The sequence below is a fragment of the Aquila chrysaetos genome, chromosome 3, assembly GCF_900496995.4.
Source record: "Aquila chrysaetos chrysaetos chromosome 3, bAquChr1.4, whole genome shotgun sequence".
NCBI lineage: Eukaryota > Metazoa > Chordata > Aves > Accipitriformes > Accipitridae > Aquila > Aquila chrysaetos.
This window is the reverse complement of record NC_044006.1, coordinates 56,749,946-56,771,304: the sequence shown is the minus strand read 5'-3', so window position 1 is coordinate 56,771,304 and position 21,359 is coordinate 56,749,946. Positions and strand designations below refer to the sequence as shown.

Below are 21,359 nucleotides of genomic sequence, written 5' to 3'. Positions count from 1 at the left end.
AAACATTGCTATAAACTGTCAGAGTTCCTGAGTGGCAGACAAAGGAAAGTTAGCCGAGTATTTTAGACAGTAAAAGAAACACTTTGTAGGAATCACACCAGTGGACACATGCAAGAGACAGAAGTACATTTTATAGCACTCTGAGATACTCAGTGTAAGGTATTTAATCTCTTCATGTCTCTGAAAGGACACTACACCCGCTTTTGTGACAGCAGTGATGAAGACAACAGTCTGTTGCTCGAATGTCACTGTTTCCAAAACAACAAGGTACATATGCAATAGCTGAGAGTCATGCACCTTTTAGAAATATTTCAGGCATCCAACATGTTTATTTAAAAGATAAGTCATAGAGCCATACTCAAGATACTCAAGAACTTGAAGCTTATTCTTTAGCTGAGTGAAGCTCACTTCTTTTCAACTTTGCTACTAATAACAATAAGAATTAATAGAACAAGTAGTACTATAGTGGTTCTGACCAGAAGTCCATCTAATAAATTGTCTTCTCTCTTACAGAGTCTAATAATGGACACTTACAGGAGTGTACAAATAAGCATATACTGAATAATTCTTCCTTGCTACATCATCCTGTTTTCATTGAATTAAAGGTTTAGGAACCTCCTGAGCCAGAGGTCACATTTGGATCACTGTATTCAACAGCCCCTGTGGACCTATCCTCCAGAAACATCGCAAATCCATTTTTGACAATATGCCATCTTATGGCAATGAAAAAGCTTGCGATTTTACAGGCATCCATAATATTCACCCTTAATTACCTTGTCTTCTAACTAAAAGCTCGTTGTGCATTTAACCTTGTTGCGTCCAGTAACACCATAACGTTGATCATTTTGTTAACTGTCTGTCACTGCACATGCATTTTTAGTGTTAATTTTCCCAAATACATTACTTTGACTTTCATAACACTAAATTTAGTTTCCATTTTATTATCTCATAACTCAGCAGTGGACAAATCTTCTGCAGGTGTCCATAGTCAAGCTTTAATTTTGACAACCATGAATAATTATGAGTAATCAGTAAAAACCGCCATTAGCTCTTTCTTCCAGGTGACTCAGGAGTTTTTGAATAGCACATGATCTATACTCTCCACATGTTTATTGGGTCCTTCTAGTAGAGTTGTTAGGCCTGATTTTCCCATACAAAGCCCACATTTACTTTTCTATAAACTATCATAGGTATTTCCTAATTCTTTCCTTATTACTGATTTTACCCATCTACCTCAGAGAAAATTAGATTACCTGTCTTATAGTGCTCAGGAAACACAGATTGTTTTACAGACTGATGTGGTATTTGTGACTTGCTATTCCTTTCGCACTGGAGCTGTTTTCAAGAACAGGTTATGTACTAGAGCAAACAGCAATTCCAAGTTCTTTTAGAACAACTTCTAGGATATTTTTTCCATTTTTTTCTTAAAGTGTGTCAGATTTGAGGAGAATGTGATCAGTATTACTGTGACCTTCACCCAGCATATCACAACCAAGGCCTTGTGTTCTTGGGATGGATTAACCTGTTGTGAGTTTTCGCTCCAAAAAGCAGTGATGTATGTGTACATGTACATGTGCTGTCTGCATGATAGCCCATATGATAAATACAAATCTATGTTCAGGTAACTGAAGTCTTCCCTTATTACTGCTTTCTTTATTTGAAGTCTCTCCACCTGTTGTAGCCAATAGCATCTTAGTGAACAGTTAAAAAAACAACAAAAAAGGAAAAGTACTGTTAGCAATTACACTGATGCTTTCTGATGTGTCAAAGTCATATTGCTTCTAAGTGCAATTCCATTTCACTTCTTGAAAAATCTGTAAAGAAATAAATGTACCTCATTAAAGTCTGGAAAAACATAAAAACAACAAAATGGACATTTGCTGAATGACAGTAAATGGACATTTACAGAAAGACTAGTCATGCAGTGAGATATCTTCATCCTGACAGTAAGACAAAAAGGTTGGAAACAAAAGTGGCTGTATTTATATCCCCAAGGGGGCAAGTCTGGTGTGTAAACAAGTTTCTGAAATTGAGCCAGGAGAATTCCGGTCGGTTCTGTGTCACTAATGATAATAAGCTAATGTTCTTCGCATTTTTGTAGACTTTTCAGTTTTAAGATTTTAAAGCAATTAACTGATCTTGAGATGCTTTTGTGAGATAAACACACATTATTATCCCTTTATTAGTGAGGGAGATGCTGAGACACATGGTTTTTGATTTGTCACATAATTAACCGATTACCAGAACCAACAGTGAATCACCCACGTCCTCTGTTTGTCCTCTGTTGCTAATATTGTACAAACTGACCCTAATAGCGTATATGATGACAAATGCCTACCTGGAACGTTAAAGTGATAGTCCCACAAGACTTTCGAGAAGGGGAAAAAAAGAAAAAAAGTAACAAAAGAGAAACAGAAGAAAATTATCAGCATTTTACTACTTCCACTTCACTTAAAAGTCAAACATAAGAACTATAAGAGAAAAATTGTGCATACCACATTAGACTAGAAAAAGAGACAATTCTAGCTGGAGAGAAAAGACCAGGACATTATCTCATTCATCACCGAAAAAAGTAATTATGAAATCTGAATCACTTCCCGCTCATCTCCACTGTAGCTCATTTGTTGGCCTCCAGCTTCTGCCTCTCAGGGTCTTACCCATTTTGTTTCGAGCAAACCCTGCGCCTGCCGGGTTGCCAGTCCCTCACAGGAGCGCGCAACCTGCCTTCCTCTGGAGGGACGTCCTGGACTGCTCCAGCTGAGGTAATTCACATGGTGCCTCCTTGCCCTGCACAGAAAAAAGTCTCCTGTCATGCCACAGATGTCATCTTCGGCTTCTGCGAGCGTCTGCTCCGTTCAAAACAAAGCAAAACCGAAGCAGAAGAACCGGCCCCGGCCTGGCTGCCCGGCCGCAGCCTGCCGCTCGCTCGCTAGATGGCGCCGCCGGCTTCCGCGGAAGATGGCGCTCCGCGCCTCGGCCGCCATGTCGGGCACGAAGCCGCCGGCGCCCCGCGCAGCGAGCCCGGCTGCAGGGCGGCCGCTCCGCTCGGTCGGTCTCACCGCTGCTCTGTTCTCATCGCCCTCGCCTGCCTTCCATCCCCGACCCGTGAAAGAAGAGAGACCCCCAGCCTCAGTGAGCCTGACTGGCTCCGGCAGCACCCGGCGGAGGCGGCAGGGAGGGCTTCCCCGCTGCCTGCCAGTGCGCGTCGGGCGGCGGGGAGGGGGACGCGGGGCCTGCGCCGGCGGTGCGAGTGTGGGGGGAAGCGAGAGCGAGGGATGGGCGGGAGGGGTGCGGGCCCTGCAGCCCCCAGGCTGGCGTGCAGGGCGCCGTGCTCCCCGGCATTGGGGAACGCTGCGCGTCTTTAGCCCAGGGCTGCACATTACCAAGGCGTAGGGCAGCCGGCGGCTGGGCGCGGTGGAGGGGAGTGCAGGGCAGAAGAGGGATTTAGGAAGTCTCCCTTCACTTTGGGGCACCGTTGCTTTGTGAGGCTTGGCTAGCCATATCAAACACCAACACGGCTGCCCGTGCAGTAGGGAGGATGGCAGAGGCACAGCATCGCCGCGGGCGTGAGGTTGGAAGGGACATCTCAGCCCAGTCCCTGGTGCTGAGCAGGACTGTGAGTATCTCCAGGCCTGGAGACTCCACAGCCTCTCTGGGCAGCCTGTGCCAGTCTTCAAGGCACACACTGAATCTGGGCTCTTTTACTGTGCAGAAGATGCACTCTCTGATGGTCATTCCTCAGCCCACTGGCCAGAGTCATGGGGGACATCTAGAAAGTAGCCCAGGATGGGGAGGACCCTTCCCCGAGGCCATCAGTTGCTTTGCGGATCCAGGAGGTAGAAATAAAAGCTTACTTGTCAGCAGCGGCTGGTCTTTGATGAAGCCCTGTTCTCAGTCCCTGGCTCATGGAGTACTGGGATGTCCCAGCAGACATGTCATCTCGATGTCTGTGTGATCTTGTAGGAAAAACATTTCTCCATTTTGCAGCTTCTGACTTGGCCAAAGTTCAGAACAATGTAAACCATGCAAGGTCTGTTTATATTAAAGAACGGATCGAATCAGGAAGTTGAACAATTTCCTCTGGATATATAGCAGACTTATGAACAAGGAATTAGGAACAGCAGAGAACTGCTGAAACCCACTGGAGAAAACTAGTGTTCAGTTAGGAAAAAAAATCTTGTTTCATTGTGCTTGACCGCTAATGAACATAAAACTGTATCATTTGTTTTAGTTCAAATAATCTTTCTCAACCATAAAACTTTGCAAAAGATTCTTAAGTATTTTATAAAAGTGCTGAGATTATTACATCAAGAACTTAGATTTAAGTATCTTTCTGTATGTCTCTTCCAAACCTGTATATGATAGATAGGTAGTCTTGGGAAATAGAATTTTCTCTAGAGAATCCTACAAATATATAACCAGTTAGGTAACTGTAGTAATCAGTCTACTCTCATTGACATAATCTCTTTATATGGCATTCACTGAAAAACTGTGATGTAATACTTTGATCTCCTTCTAACATTTAAATTTGGAACTTAATACTAAAATCACAACAGAGGAAGAAAATGAGGGGGAGAAGAGAGAGTGCTTCTTAAGAGAATGGTTCAAAGCCGTGCCAGGGAGGTTTAGACTGGACATTAGGAAGCATTTCTTTACCGAGAGGGTGGTCAAACACTGGAACAGGCTTCCTAGAGAGGTGGTCGATGCACCAAGCCTGTCAGTGTTTAAGAGGCATTTGGACAATGCCCTTAACAACATACTTTAACTTGGTCAGCTCTGAATTGGTCAGGCAGTTGGACTAGATGATCGTTGTAGGTCCCTTCAAGCTGAAATAGTCTAGTCTATTCTGTTCTTAAAGAGAGAGGCAATAACCTACGTAATGGTGGTTCTCACCACTGCCAGTAACTGGAAGCAGTTAGCTGCTAAAAGTTAATTTGGACACATTTTGGAGGGTGAGAAGTGAGTGGCCAATCTTTCTCTGACAATATTTGAAAAAAATAATTGTTGAGACAAAGTTTATAAAAATGGCACTGATTTTCCTTAATTAGGGAAAGTAAATGGATTCTCCAGTTTACTGAATTGTGCTGGAGACCATTTTGGTCTCTTTTCTCACTTTCCTTGTTCAGCTGGATTGACAGATAGTACGTCCCTCGGACTGCAACTGAGTTGCTTCCACAAAAGACTTCAACAAGTATCTGGAAGGAGAGGAGAGAAAGAATCTGTTGTGATCAGTGGCAGGAGAAAATGATACTGCACAAGTGTTGACAAGCCAGGTTATCAGAGATTTGGGAGTCTCTGAATAGCCAGTGCCAGTTGCACGGCAAGAATTGAACTTACTCAGGGAGCAGTCGGAGGGCACCTTGTTATGTTAGGAGGCACGTTTGTGTAGCACACGGCCTTCAAAAGTCTCTGCCAGACTCTTGCAATGATCTTCTATATAGGGCATGCGTAAAAGTCAAAATGAAAACCAAAGATTCAGGTGAATAAAGTCATAAAACAGGGTAAAAAGTAGGAGAATGTTATAAGATGCAAAATAAGTTCATTTGAAAAGGTTTTATTAATCCAGTTCAAGTAATGAGTCATTTCTAATTACCTTTTAGCAGTGCAACATGGCATTATTTGAAACAATTAGGAAAATAATGCCACATAATTCAGGAATGTTTCATACATTGTATGAGAACAGTGTTGGGTGGAGTGGCTGAGGTGTACAAGATCTTACTGTGTAATGATGATTAAGTGGTATTTGAGATTTATCTATGAATAAAGCTATGACATTGTAAACAGAAATGGGGCTTACAGAAATTAAAAGTAAATTCTGTCCAGATTTAGCTGAACTAAAAATTGAAAAATTCTTAGTAAACAGAGATTATCAGCCTGATGACCAAAAATACCAGTCTTCTATTCTAGGTTAGCATTAAGACCATGAAGGTAATAGGAAATGGGTGGGAGAAATATAAACAGAATGTAGCCAGAGTGGGTGCAGTGGTTTTGGCAGTCTACACAGAAGAGGAGAGGGAACTTAAAGTGGCAGCACTTGGTATGAGACTGAACAGGACTTTTATGCTTAGTTTTTCTTCCTTAGCTATGTGTATCAGTGATGGAGATAAAAGCGGCAGAGCCCTCATTTCTGATGGTCGGCACAATTTAACTTTCTCAAGGGTTCACTGGTATACTGTACACATCAGCTGCTGTTCAGGGAAACAGAATTGGGCGTACTTTAAATACAGAGATTGTATCAGGACTGTAAGCAGACATACTTCACTGATTTCTCAGCCATCCTGGCACTGGGCTGGGAAGTGTTGATGAGAGTACAAAGGCAGATGGTTGCCTTCAGAGTTTATTTTAGATGTAGTTCCGTTGTAGTTTGGGTCAATGATTTGTGCTTTCATAGGAACTTCTGTCAATGTTCTCAACATTTTCTTAAGAAATGCTACCCGCTCAGATACCATTCTGAATTAGTATGAAAAATAAAATCAACAGAAATTTTTGAATGTAACAGAAGTTTTGTTTCCAAAAGTAATGGTTTTCAAGCTGGGGGCGGGGGGGGAGCGGAATCTGTTGGGACTGTGTTTGGTAGCTGTTTTCTGAAATAGCCTGGAGCTATTGGCGATAAATGTAATCAACAAAAATCGATTAGTGTATGCTGTGCCAGATTGCATAAGATATCAATTAAGAATTGGATTCTGCAGAACTGTTACTGGGAGATAATTGGTTTAGGCTTTCTCTGTGTCAATGAGAGTCTAGGGATTCTCATCAGACTCTAGACTAGATCAAGTTAATTGCACCCTAATGTATCCATTTCTCTGTGCTGACCACAGTGAGGATGTTGGGTGAGTAGTTTAGCTAGGCATGTCTACATTTTAGATACCTACATTATATGAGATGAATTCCACCTGCTTCAGGTGTCTTAGATAGCTGAGCCTATGTATGAAAGAGATTATGCTGTCATTGCAAATGATTATGATGAAAAATTAGGAAAATACTATGTGAAAATGTGTCCAGAATTTTTCTTCCTGTGACTATTGAAACTAGCCTGAAACCATTTCCACAAAACTTGTTTGTCTTCTTCTTCTTAAGACACAGTAGGGTTATTTGTAGAAAAGTGAAGATTAGAAGTTTATTGTAATAAGCAATTGAACACCTGGATTCAGTCCATACAGCAGTTTATAAAGGTCAGCAAAGAGAAAAGTAGGCCCAGGGATACCTTCTAAAGGCTATACTAAACAGGTAGCAGAATATAAGGGAAAATATGTACATACATAATTGATGGACAGTAACAAGAAGATGAGTTGTTTCATGACTCCTTTTAGGATCCGTTGTTTTACAGATACCAGAAGGGTTGAGAGAGAGGACTAAGTTTTATCATCCTGGGTACTGTATTTACTGTCTCCGACGGCTCATGATCACTGTGATGCTATTGCCGGTCTTTCTCTTGCAACATAAATGCAACGAGGAAAGTTTACAGATAAAACCAACTACAGCCAGCAGTGCCGGTCCTGTTGTCTATACTAAAATTTTCCATTCTGTCAACAGTTTAGTCCATTGTGCAGCAGTAGCATCAGATACAAAATGTTCTAATAGATGCAAAAGCAAACTAGCATAGAAAACCGAAGAGATTAATTCTTGGAGAGCTGACTTTGTAATTTTGAGACAACGAATTAGTTGTAATTCCATACATCCCTGTGTTTTAACTCTGGTATTTCGAACACGGTATCATACCAACTTTTCTGTGCCACAGTTGAAAAATAAAACTTTTCCTTTGTCTGCAAGAAGACTAAGGATTCTGTATTTCCATTACTGAATTACATTTTCCTTTCACAGTCTAGTTACAGAGGAGGTGGTGTGTCCTTCAGAAACTGGTGAGGAAAATCAGGCAGCATTTATCTATGAAAATGAGAGGAAAAATCCTACACAAATCCATGCGCACACATCAGTGTAAACACATTTGACAACAGTGCTGGGTGTCTTCTCCATTCTGAAGCTAATTTAAACGGATGCATTCATAATAAGCAATGTTTTTCTTATCCAAAGCACTGAACTGACAGTGGTTTTAAGTATACAGGACTTTTTGAAGAGAAAAGAGAAACATGCACACAACAGATTTGTGCAAAAACACTGGGATTGGGGATTAAGCATTTAGAGGGGTAAGGGTCTCCTCTGCCCTATGCAGTTTAACCAAGTGCAACCCAGCCCTCTTCTTTGTCTGAGCAATGCATGAGGTGTGTGGCCAATGTCTTAGTCATATCCAATATCAACTCCAAAAGACAAATACAGAGGAGTCAGAGTGTTCAGATGCATTGGTCTCTGCCCCAGTGGCTGTTGGGTTGTTTGAGACTCAGTAGATTGAATAACCCGTCCTTGCTATGGCAATGCTGTCTTGCGCTGTGATCAGTGGGTAACGATGATGGTGCCTGCCTGACGCGAGCAGGTCTGGTCAGGGCTGTGGCCCTCGTCTCGGCCCTTTCCTCAGGAACGAGCGCTGCTGCACTGGCTCACTCTGCCTGCGCCTATTTTCACTGCTGTTCTCACCACAGTGCGCTCTGTCTTTCCTGTTTCTTTCTGTAAGAGGCACTTTGGATCAGCCTTTGCGGTGTCTCAGTATCTTGCAGGAGGATCAGCAGCATACCTTATGCCTAGCCTGTGATCCTGTCCATTTCGTGCTCAGTCATGATTTAACTACAAAATAGCTGTATATAAAAATGTCTGTACATCAAAAGATTTTCGTATGATAACACAGATAGCTGGCATGCGCTTCCTGCATGGTGGTGTTACCAGCCAGGCTCCTCCTTTGGAGGTCCTAGGCTGTGCTGAATTTGGTCACCAGAATACCTCTGTTATGAACTCCCAATTTTTACAGTTAACTTACAAATAACTTTAAAAAAATTAGTCTCTTTATTGTATGTTTCCTTTTTTCTTTTGGGAAAGGTAATTTTAATTTATCAGATTTACTAAGCTGGGCATGTATATGGTAGAATCCAGCAGTCCCTACTGTTTGTAACTATGGAACAGAAAAAGCACTTTCACTATTTACTCATCCAAAAGGCAAGTGTAACTATGTATTCCCAGATTTCTGTAACACATACCAGGGAATAATTTTCTCTCTAGTCATCTCATGGGAAGCAGGTGGTGTTTTTTTCATTTGCACAGTTTTGTGCAAAGTTCTCTCAGCTATTTCCTATTTCCTTCCGAGCAGAGCGGTGACTGTTTCTTTATCGCAGGAGTTGCTATTACAGGACTTATTATAGGAATATAAGGAATTTCTTTTTATCTAAGGGCTTTTATCTCTGGGCTTTACAAAGTGTTCAAAGGACATTAATTGTAAAATTTATTTTTGGTTTACTTAATTTTTAACTCTATTTTAAATAACCGGGGTGGGGGGTGTGGGGTGTTGGTTTTGGGTTTTTTTACCAGGTCTCTTGGTTAAGTAATGTCATACAGACATACCAGAAAGGGAGAAGCCATACAATCTTTAGATGTCTTTCTATATCTGTGATTGGTGAAACTTCTTTACAAACTTACCCAAAGGTGTAGAATAATGTGTGTCCATCCAGCAAAGGAGTATAGGGTTAAAAATTGAAAGCTCAGGAGGAAACATGTTAGCAGGGCTGCCACATGTTTTAAGATAGCCCTTGATGAAACGGTTGAAGTAAGTATTCCTAAAGGAAGGGGGACTTCCATTCTACGTAGCTATCAATAACATTTTTACTTAGGAACCTTTATGGTTTACTGTATATCTAGAAAAAAGGTAAATACTAGAGGTAATACAAGTGTGATCTCAAGTGGCTCAGGCATAGGCACAGATGTCCTGGTGCAGAAACCTATTCCACTTATTCCAGATATTCTCTTCTCTTTTAAAGAGATCTTTAGCATGGCATCATCTTTTTGTCAGTCAGGGACCTTAAGCATGGGGAGAAAGTAAGAAATTCTGACTACAGTTCTCACAGAAGGGCCAAAGAATCTGTTTCCCTTTACAGATATTTGGTACAAGCTCCTCTGCTTTAGCCCTGCTTCTCCATATGCTTCTTCACTGAGGCCTGTTAGTGCCAGGTGTCCTCCCATGGCTTGGAGAAAGGTGTTTTCATAACTCAGGAGGGATGATGGATGTCTTAAAATACACAGAATGAAGAACTGCCCCCTGAGGCAAACGCTGCTACGGTGTACAATTGAAGAAAAGCTGAAAGGGGGTCTAGGCAGTACATTATCAAATGAAATTACAACAAAAAATGGAAGAATTTATTTTCAAAAAGTACATCAGTGATTTGATTTCTCTAAACCAGAGAGTTATATAATGCAGTATAAGATAGCCATTTATTATACATGCTTGGATTTAAAAAGGGGCATCTCTGCATACTGAAAGCATTAGTACTGAAATAAAACCCAATGGAAAGGTCATCTACTGTTGTATTTTTATTATTAATTTGAACCTGGCAGAAAAATGTTGATGTTTATAGAATAATAGAAAAGTGCAAGACTGTAGGAAATGGCATAATTATTCCTGAAATTCAGACTAGAAGTAGGAATAAAGGAGTCTCTTCAATTTTTTTCCATCTTTCCATCTATTTTTTGGTAAGGAAATAATATTTAATTCACAGATGCAGGTATTGTAACAGGTTTTAAATGAATAAAAAGATAGTATCATAAACTGTGAAGCTGAAAATCTGAAATGAGCAGTGTTTCCTATCATAGTGTAGATAACACTGAAGTAATACAGCAGGAAAAAATAATGTAAAGATATGAGTAATGATTTCCCCTGTGTATAAAGGAGAATTTCTACATTGAGTTAAATAAAATGATTTCAGGTAGTAAATATCTGTCAGAGTTTTCCTGTAACACCTCTGGAGCCAGCTTTTCAGCCATGCTCATTTATGTGAAAAATATATCTGTGTACTCCCCAAAGGAAACAAAAGAAACTCCATAACACTTTGGAGGGAATTTTGGAGGGAGTATATATGAGTGTGTATTTATATAAATCCATGAACTTTATATTTGTGAAGGGAGGAGACTATTATCTGGGTAGGAAAATGCAAAGCTGGCATAAGATTTCACCGATTCATAGGCTGGTTTTTGTTAGTTGGAACATATGGGCATTTTGTCAGACTACATGTCGGTATGTTCATCTTTTTCTAGGATATCCACCGTTGCTTCTGGTCCACTCATTCTGGTTGAGATATGTAGCAGGTTTTGTCTTTTCCTCCTCAAGTAGAAATAAATTATACTTCCAGCTCCAACTATAGTAAGGGCTAGAAGAACGAACAGCCAAATGATGCTGGCGGAAAGTACTTTCTCCATTTTCCCTTCTGTAAATGGATGAAATGGAATCAACACCTCTGATCTTAAGAGATTTCAGAATCTAGTGATAAATGGGATTTCTTTAACCAGAAATCAGACAAGTGCAATATGGATGTAGATTTTCAGTTCAACAGGGGTTGGGGTTTTTTTTTTAACTAACAAAACCAAACAAAATATAACTGGATCCGATCAAAAACCAATTTACTTCAGAATAACCTCTATTTCCTATATCTAGATACAGATGAAGTTTATTGACTTTTTATTTTTAAATACTCTCAAAATTAATACCTAGAAACTATGTAATTATATTCTTGTATTTGAGCACGTCCTTATAATTCTGCTTGAAAGGAAGTATGCTTACCTGTATTTTCTGTTGACACCTCTGTGTTTTCAGGAGCTTTTGGAAGGAAAACAAAATGTTTATTCTGAATGCTTAAAAAAAAAAACCTGAGGCATTTTAAACTTCCTAAGGCCAGATTCTCCTGACAATTCCCTCTAAATCCACTTGCTGGTGACAGTTGCTCTCCCAGAGAGATGGACCTAAGCATGTGTAAACCTCTAGTAGGATGACTGGCTCTTTCATTCCAAGAGCATCTGACCTCGTCAGTTGAGATACCCAACAAGACATGAAATTAGAGTCAGATTTCTGTTATTTCTAGAAGTGTTTTCAAATATGTTTGTTTCTGAGAAACTGACCACAAGATCCTTAATCATTTTAAGGTGTTTTCTGAAACAGTAAAAATTTCCTGAATGGAGGTCTTGAGCGTTAGAGATGTATCATGAGCGTTTTGCTTGAGCTGAAAAGGATCTTCTGTGAGTTTAGCCCCTTCTGTCAGAGACAGCCATTCCGTGTGGATGTGGTTCCTATGGTAATTGCACTTCCTAAACTTAGCAGGTAAGGGAAAGGTGAACAGAAATATGAAATTTAACCAAACAAAATGTTCAAGTTCTGGACCGCTTTCATTTAATCTCAGTTGGTAGTTGACTCATGCATTTTCTTGCAGATGATAATTTTGCTATCAGAATAGTACCAGCATTTTATTAAATGTCACTCTATCATACTGTAGATAAAGGAGTGCCACAAGAACGTATGTTACCATATTCCTCTAATCCATCACCTCAGAGGACAGTAATGAAAGGAATCAGCAATTCCAGCATTTCTACAAGACAGAGTTTTCATTGCACTCATCAGAACAAGTTGGGGTTTTTGAGAATATATTCAGCTGAAATTAAACAAAACTTTGCTTTAGAGCTTAGATTGTATGATATTTGAGGGAAAATTCTACTGAAAACTGGCTTTTTATTAAAAATGAGTGGTCTTTAACTATTCTTTTGCCTAAACATAGGGATCTCAAGTATTCATCATGGCTGCATGGAGGTGATGGTAATTTTACAGGACTTACGGGAGATGCAGCCTTCTGAGGAGGCAGTCAGAAGCCGTGTGGGGCTCCTCAGTATTTAGGCAGCCAAATCCTGCTATTAGGGTCTATTGGTTTTGCACACACACAAACTTACAATGTTTTACATTTTCATGTTATACAACAAAAATATATTATCAGGCATTATTAACCTTAACGCATTAGAAATATTACTTACTTTTTGTTTTTTTACAGATATATCCTTTTTTGAAAGAACAGACATTGGTGTTCCAGTAGCCAGACAAAGCATATACTTCTCCACACTCTTTATGCCTTTTGTTTGAAGGTTCTCCCATTTGCCAGTTGACAAAATCCATTGCAGATTTGTCTGTCCATACCCATTGTCCTAATATTTAAAATGAGCATATAAATATATACGTATAAAATACAGGAGTTTAGACAGATAGAATAAGTTGTGATGGAAAAAACAAAAATTTATAACACAAATAGGTAGTTGAATGTTTCAGTTACATTTCTAAGCATATGTAAGCATGCTTTGAAATAAACTTTGTGTATTTTTTATATATGTGTACTTTCAAGTATACAAAGTTGCTTTCTTTTTAATAGAACATAATTTTGTACAATATGATAATGTATGATTAAATAATGAAGATATTACCTCTGTCATTTTTCTTTAGCCCTATCCAAAAGTTCGGTGATTTTCCATGGAGTATCTTAATGGTGTCTGACAGAAAGTTTGCTTCAGTATAGTCTCCTACTGATACCAAATTAGCAGCTGAAAAAGTATCACAATGTCTCATTTTCTTACAGCTTAAGTCAATAAACACATAAAAGATATGCAAAAAGATATAAAAGACACTGATTCTTGCACATAATATTCACTAGTCTCAGTATGGTTATTATATCGCTATATTGTATTTTGAGCATGACTGTGAGCATGACTGTGAGCTGTATGGACACAAATCAGCATGAAGACATAGATTTTTGTTTAGCCTTTGGTATTTTAGAGAAGAAAAATTGCTCTTCTGCAATACTTTTTGGACAGGTCCAACCACACCCCAGAATGTGATGCAAGTCGGCTGAAAGTGGTACATGTGATGTAGTCAGCACCATGCATGTTGCCACTACAGCTCTGTCACCCACCAGTGGCTGGGCAGGATATTTGGCAGTGCCTGATGCTATGTACTGCAAGGCTAGATAGGATGTGTAAGCAGCTAGAGGTTGCGCTCCAGAAGATGTCCAGAAGTTGATTTATAATTGCCATATGCCCTGGCATTACAAATACACAAAGCTGCGTTATGGTCATCAGGAAATGATCACCTTCCTGGCCTGGCCAGTGGATAACATGTAACATCTAACAATTTAGAACATGGACCAGTGTTCAAATGGGACCTTTCATTCTGCTTATTAGTGTAATATTTACATTTTCTAGTAATTATGTGATGTATCTTATTACAGAACCATTTCAGGAATTCTGTTGTCACACAGCTGTCAAGTAAAATGCCTTTGCAAAACTACTTTTTCTGTTTACTCAGTCATAGGTCAGCGTTTTCATACATATGAGGAAGTGCTGCTAGAAATCCTTGTATTGTCTCTTAATCTTAAAAGACTATCACTCAGACATACAGTGCTAATGTATAGGGTGTTTCCTATTCTTACACTGAAGTGTATGCTCCATCACAGCAATTCTCAGTGAACAGTCAGGAGAAATCAGAAATGTGGAGTAAAGTGTGTTTTCCTCTCCCCTGATCCATATACAGCTCTTCTTTCCAGCTCGTAGACAGCAGTGGAGGCTGTTCTGGAGCAGGAGCTGCATGGCTGGGTGTGTTTTACTGGTTCATGAAAGCTAAATGATTCCTCCATCTCTTTTGTTGTCCAGCCAGTGAGATCCAGTTAATAAACTGTGCCCTGGAGCTAACAAAGACAACTTTCCCATGAGTTTCTGTCTCCCAGTTTACACTGTGTGTGGATGCCCTCTTGTTTGGGGAAGGGAAAGCTGACCCTGGAGTTTGTGCCTTAGTGGGACTCTAAAAGTGTTTATGTCCCTACCCAATTACTGATTTCCATAAAACTAGTAGGAATTTCATATTTTTGGGATATTCATATTTCACCTGGTGTTTGAGATATCAGATGCCTCTCTCTGACAAAGTTTAGTTTTATTATGAAAAAGCATGCTCAGAAAAGCAAGCTAAAAAGCATTAAGTTTGAAATTTTAAAGTAATTTAAGATTTGCTTCGCAGTATCATCCATTATTTTATGTGTTTAATTACATCTTCAATCTTTCTAAAACAAAACCCTCACCTAGTCGGGCACATTCCTGATGAGCTTGAGACCAGCTTCTTTTCCTGGAGGCCTCAAAGTAATAGCAGTGACGATGGAAAGGTATCCAAGATTTGTGTCCTCTTGTTTCAGGGCATTTTCCAGGAAGTTGCGGGGGCTCAGTAGGGGCCTTTACTGATAAGAGATCCGGTAGTTGGAATCCAGTTATTTTATAAAATTTGTTTTTCCCATTATACTAGTAAGACAAAACTAAACAGACTATATTAGGTTTGTCATCATAGAAGAAATGAAGCATGTTCTAAAAAGAGCTTGGATATGGCTTTGATTTTGTGTTTAAGAGCATATTTTGCTTCATATTTATTTATCAAGGTGATTAGGAAGATACACTAACCTATAAGAAGTATAGATTCTGTCTAATGATGATTTTTGTAATTACTCTAGTCAATAACATATCCAGCTGGTTTTCTGGCATAAATATCTGCCTAATTAGTTAAAACTGCTATTTTTAAAATGTCTTCTGACACTTCAGTCTCATTTTTTGACAGGATCAAAACCTTATAGCAGAAACTGTGATTGTGAATGAAAGTGTTGGTATAACTAAACATGGGTTGCAGGATTTTTTGTTAAACTGCATCCTGAATAAATTCCATAGTGATTGATATAATAGGAAGATTTTGGATGAGAAGATAAATGCAGATGGAACAAAAATTAAATGTTCTGCCAAATTACGTTTTCTTCCTATGAGTCTTCTACAGTCTATTTCTTTCCCTATTAAGGAACATTCAGCTCTCAAATTAGATTTCCAGAATATTAAAGTGGAAACAGACATTATATATCAAATCTGAGGATTTTTGTCAAATTACAGCACCTTAGCATGTAATTTGACATGCAGTTTTAAATTTTCTAATGATTCAAGAGCTTCCATAATGTTGACAAAAACAAGAATATAGATAAATTGTGAAATCATATTTGTACTTATTTCCATAGAAATTGTAGAAGTTTGTGCTTGGAAGGCTCATCAAGGGGTTATTTACTTCATCTTTGTGCTCACAGGTGACATGAAGTTGTTATTTAATTATATAATTTCTAACAGAGTTTGTCCTGTCTGTTCTTAATAACCTGTAGTGATAGAGATTCCCTGACCTCTCCACAGTATTTATTAAAGGTTTCTGTACTGATAAAATTAGAAGGTTTTCCTTACCGTATTTAAGTCTGTTACTCCTTTCCAACTCATATAAGACATAGGGAAGAATTTAATTCTATTCCTTAGGGCTTTGAATATTTAAAATTGACAATCTGGTTTCTCTTAGTCTTTTGTTTCTTAGTCTTTTGTCCAACTCCAATTATAATCTTTCCTTTTAATTCTTGTTTCCCAGTCATCTGAAAACACTAGTTGACTGAGAGCTTTTTCAAACTTTGGTGCCTCAAACTGGATGTGGAATTTCATCTGATGCCTAATCAAAACAGATCTCATTGCAAGTGGATTACTTTTCCTATTAGAATGAATAGTTAAGATATTAATGAGTATTCAGTCCTTTTTGTTTCTTAGGCCTTTGGTAATTATTGTTACGAATTGATTTACTTCTGGGAAGAATTCATGACAATATTTACATCTAGTTAGTTAGCTACTCCTGTCTTCCTGTATACTAGTGAAACAAGTGAATAAAACAAGTATTTTTCCACTGGCTTGTTTTATTTAGCACAGTTGATAAATCTACATACCCTATAGTGAAAACACTTATATCCAATTGCTTACCATCTGATTTTTTACAGACAGAAAAGAGTTTTTCCATGCAAGAAGCTGTCTTCCAGGTGCCATCAGTATCTAGGTAGACACATGCTAATGTCTGTTTTGGTTCCCCGCTGGACCACTTGCTGTAAACTAATCTCCATCTGTCAATCCATTGATACTTGCCATTGGTCTGGAAGCAAAATCTATACGATAATTTCAAGGTTGTTGAGAGTGAGATAGCTACTGCACAGGATCCTCAAGAGGACTGTCATGTAACCAGTATGGAATCATATGCTTACTAATGCCCCCTTTTTGTGCTTGTAAATGCTAACTGAAACAAAACGTACAGTGTCTGTTATCCACAAACGGGAATGCAGAATTACTTTTTTTTTCTGCCCTCCAGATAGTGTCTAACATTAATTCAGAACAGTTTTCAAGCAATCGGAAATGGAAGGGAAAAAAAGAAAGGGGACATGAGAGAAGGCATAAAACTGGGAGTCAGATAAAAAGTCATGTTGTTATGACCACCCAAAGGTCTGCATGGAAAATGGGAGTGTGGGTGGGAGTGTTCTTAATAAGCAGCACTGATCGCCATCGCTTTTGTTGTAGTTATCGTGACTGTGATTCATGAGGAAGAGTGTAGCATGTCAAAACACACCTATCATCCAAATGTTTGCCCTCCCCTGTCATGCAACTGATGTAGACATCTCACAAACAGAATGGATTTTTTTTCCATAGTATTCTAACTTCTTAATGGGAGCAATTACACCAATTACATTTTCAAGTGAAAAAATACATCCATTGGTCAATATGTACAGCATCATACAGCCTTCAGATACCTTTAACTAATTTTTACCCCTGTTTTTGTCCACAACTATATTTTGCTACTGCTACCATAAATAAGACTTCTCTAATAGAATGTGTGAGCATAAACACACATGTGAAAACCATTCCTTCACAAGTCTCAAATGTGCAACCTGAGATACCATGTCACTGATCACTGAGGTACATAAAACATGGCAGGAGGGCAGGATGCATGTTTTTCCTGGAATATCTTTTAGATTAAAAGAAACTCAAAATGTGGGAGATTTTACAATTTGTATTCAAGACCCTTTAAATGACTCCAAACAGCACATAGCATTGTTATATACTGGTTTGCAGGAGCATTTCCTTGTGCTAATGCATGTAAGAGTTCTTGGTTCATGAAAATCTCCACTGTCTGAGTCTTATTCAAAGAACTCCACTGTAAATGGCTACTGTACTGATGTAACATGCTGTTTTCAGCACTACATGGGCAGAAATTCCTATAGATTACAAGATGAGAGCATAAAGATCAGGTCCAGCATCAGCTTGACTACCTGTATGTTACATATATTTTCTTACCGCGTTGCTGTTAAGACCAATCCACAGAGGCTCTCCATATTCCTGTGCAAGTAAGAACAACAGTGCCTGGCTATATGGGTCTAAAATGCTGGCAAGTTCTGAGGCATTGTTATTGCAGTTTTTCTGTGCTTCCTCCCAATTCATTTTGGAAGGGGTGACAGAATAGCTAATGCCACCAGAATGGTACAAAGCGAAGTCCAGCACTGTTGCTGATGAGTTAAAGAGTTCAGGATCTGTAGGAATAAGGAAAAAAACCCACCCCAAGAACAGTTAAATCTGGAGGCCACATATTGACTTGAGTGACTGAACAACATCTTCATTATTTACAAACCTAGTAGAACATTGTTAATGGAATTGAACACCTTCTCATTAGTTGTTTATAAGTAACAGATAACTTCAAAACAACAGTGAACTTTCTGGATAAAAGAAATACATTTTCAGTCTCTGAGAATTTTGAATTAGTAAATTCACAGTATCTTATATTGCAGAGTTAAATTCACCCAATCAGTCAAAAATAACACATCTACCCTGCATGTTTTCAAAATACTCTTTGCGGCTTAGCAGCTTTGTGACTATCAGTCAGGTTTATTTGCATACATGTAAAACTTAACAGTTATGATCATCTATAGATCATTATGAACTTAGGTAATGAAAATGTTTGTGGTTTTTAGCTATTTATACACTTTTTAAAATAAAGTAATTTTGCTTTCCTAAATTCTGGTATTTTATTTATCATTCCTTTCTCCAAAACATTGCTAAGTAACACTGAGATGCAAGATGGGCCCTTAGGTTTTACTGATCCTTTACCTAAAAAAAAAAAAAAAAAAAGATAACTAATCTAAAGCATGTTAAACAAGAAAAGTTATTTTAATCCTTGTGTTACAAATTTCAAGATTAGCAATACAGAACTCACCACTATTCTTCTGGCATATATACCCTGTGGACTTATAACACTCCTCATTGTTCCATTTTCCTGTGTCATCAGCATGACCTCTCTTCAGAGAAACACAATCAAACTGTTGGAGTAAGGGAAAGAATATGAGTACATTGATATTAGAAGTTATAAAACAAAGTACTATAACCTCCTGGTTAGTTTCACTCCTTTTTTCTTTGAATTCTGATATTGTAGATTTTGTATTACAACTCTAGAAACACCTTCCTTTTATCTTTTTCTGTCCTTTCTGGCCTCCTCTGTGGTGGCCAGCTCCACCTTGGTACTGTCTTGTAAACCTTTGTAATCTTTGTCTCAGCCTGCTTGTTCATTTGGTTATTTTCAAGGAGATATACTTGAGAGGCACTATTCTTTTCAAGAGCTTTCTGTCACACCTTCTGTCTTGACTAACGAGCGACTATCAGCAAGTTTTTTGAATAAGAATGAAATAAAAATAAATGGAGGTCATGCTTTGTATTTAGCTTGCAAAGCCAACTTAAATAGTGGTTGTTCTTGACAGAATCATCTAAATGATGATCCTTGACAGAGTTATCATCAGCTCTAGTTCTTAGAATTTCTCTTTCAGCTACACTAGATCAGGTACTGAGTGCCGAAGAAGCTGGAACTTGCAGCCTCCTAAGCTGCCATGCAGAAATTTTAGGAACACCTGTTTTAGTGGCTCTTGACTCTAGTTTCTTAAGCTTGAGTAATTTTTTGATGTTATTTCACGCCTTTGAAAAGGATCCTCTGAAGAAGATAGCTGTTAGTATCTTGAAGGTGAAGGAGAAAAGTAGAAGGCACCTTTGCGTATTATTTTTTTTTTTCCGCGCTTTTGGTATTTCCCAGGAGCGTTATTAGAGCTGCAGTAAAGTAGAGCTGTGTATTGTGCTGTATCCTATGTGTCTTCCTGCATGCCTTGGCCAATGGCTAGATGGGCAAGAGCAGAATGAATTGGCTCAGGTGCAGATTAAGCTGGTTGTCTAGAAGTGTGATTTCTGGGTTCTCTAGAGGTGTGGATACCAAAATGAAGGGAGGATGGACAGTGAGTGGAATGACATAGTGTGAAGGGCAAGTTCTGAAAGCAAGATATGGAAATAAATGGAAGAAAGGCAATGTAGGTGTGCAAATCAGTCTGTATTGGTCTGAATATGTAGAACGCTATTTTATTTACAGCATTCTGAGGTTTAATTTCAGTGCTAGCAGTGGAGAGAGTTTGACTGGTTTAGAAAGTAGTTGAAATCTATTGGCACTTAGCAATTCAATTACAATTTTAAATAGGGAAGAAGTAGAAAAAAATTGAACTCTTTCCTCTTGCATCCTCTCCTTCCTTTTCAAGCATGAGTTAACTTGTCAAACGTGAAAATATTGCCAACATGTGTTAACTTCTAAAATTCTAATGTTGCATTTATATTCTCTGCAAAATGAGCAGCAAATTACTATGGAAAAGAAAACTTTATTCAATCTAAGCAATCTTTATTCAATCTGCCCATTGCTGCAATTTTGCCAAATTGCAGCAATGCCATTTTGTGCTCTGAGATAGCTAGAATACTCAGTCATTGAAACATTTAATCACCAATCCCAGTGCAAAGATAGATTAACAACTTGGGGAGAAGGCTGAAGCAATGTCTGTAGCAAAGTGAGCTGTTTACTTGAAGTGATACTGCTCCTCAGATTTGACTTGATGGTAGACACTAAGTGGTGTTTACCTGTTGCAGATTGTGGCCGTCTTCTGGATGTAGACTGGGATACAAAACGGGTTCTACAAGTTTTGGGGAATCTGGAGCCCAATTTGTATAGGAGACAGCACTTCCATCAGTCCAAACAAAGTTGAGTTCCCTGAGTATATCATTCAAGCCAATCCAGGGATCATTGGAAACATCCTTCAAATGGTAAGTGAGAAAAGCTGGAAAAAAAGCCAACAGAAAAGAAGATGACATCAGTCAAGACATCAGCTCATAAACAAATCCTTAACTATTTTGTTCGTTAAAGTCTTGTAAATACATTTTAATTAGCATTTGATCAGAAATTTACCCAAGTTTATTATTTCGAAGTTATGCCAAGCCTTTGCCTATGAAAAGTCTCACAGAGTTAAAGTATTTGGAACTATGAAGCAAGGTTGGAAAGAGGACAGATACAAAAAACCTGCCTGACCACCATGTTATCTAATGAGTTCACTTATTTCAACACTCAGGATGAGCTGATTGACTGATGGAAGTGTGTAGCTGTATACAGGAAGCCCAGGAACATAGGCAAGGTGAAAATGCCTTCCTCTGACATTCTGCTGATGAATTAAGTTGCAGAATTTAGGCAGTCATTTCAGAGAGGTATAGTAATATATCCCTTTCTATTTCTGGCAGAAACAGAC

General features: G+C 38.7%; 1 protein-coding gene across 6 annotated transcripts in view; it reads right to left on the bottom strand.

The window, feature by feature from the left end:
- Positions 1-10,211: 10,211 nt before the first annotated feature.
- Positions 10,212-21,359, bottom strand: part of LOC115338895 (macrophage mannose receptor 1-like) — a 34,542-nt gene continuing 23,394 nt past the window's right edge. For 3 of the 6 annotated variants that reach the window (XM_030007936.2, XM_041122197.1, XM_041122196.1), the window contains 9 exons: positions 20,701-20,897; positions 18,977-19,079; positions 18,064-18,296; positions 16,705-16,870; positions 14,970-15,122; positions 13,327-13,443; positions 12,886-13,053; positions 11,651-11,686; positions 10,212-11,297 (listed from right to left, as the gene is read on the bottom strand). In XM_030007936.2, the coding sequence (XP_029863796.1) occupies positions 11,098-11,297; positions 11,651-11,686; positions 12,886-13,053; positions 13,327-13,443; positions 14,970-15,122; positions 16,705-16,870; positions 18,064-18,296; positions 18,977-19,079; positions 20,701-20,897 (1,373 nt within the window). In that variant the 3' untranslated portion in view covers positions 10,212-11,097. Of the gene's footprint in view, positions 11,298-11,650; positions 11,687-12,885; positions 13,054-13,326; positions 13,444-14,969; positions 15,123-16,704; positions 16,884-18,063; positions 18,297-18,976; positions 19,080-20,700; positions 20,898-21,359 lie in introns of those variants that run through there. The other 3 variants (XR_005932021.1, XM_041122199.1, XM_041122198.1) reach the window with 3 other exon arrangements.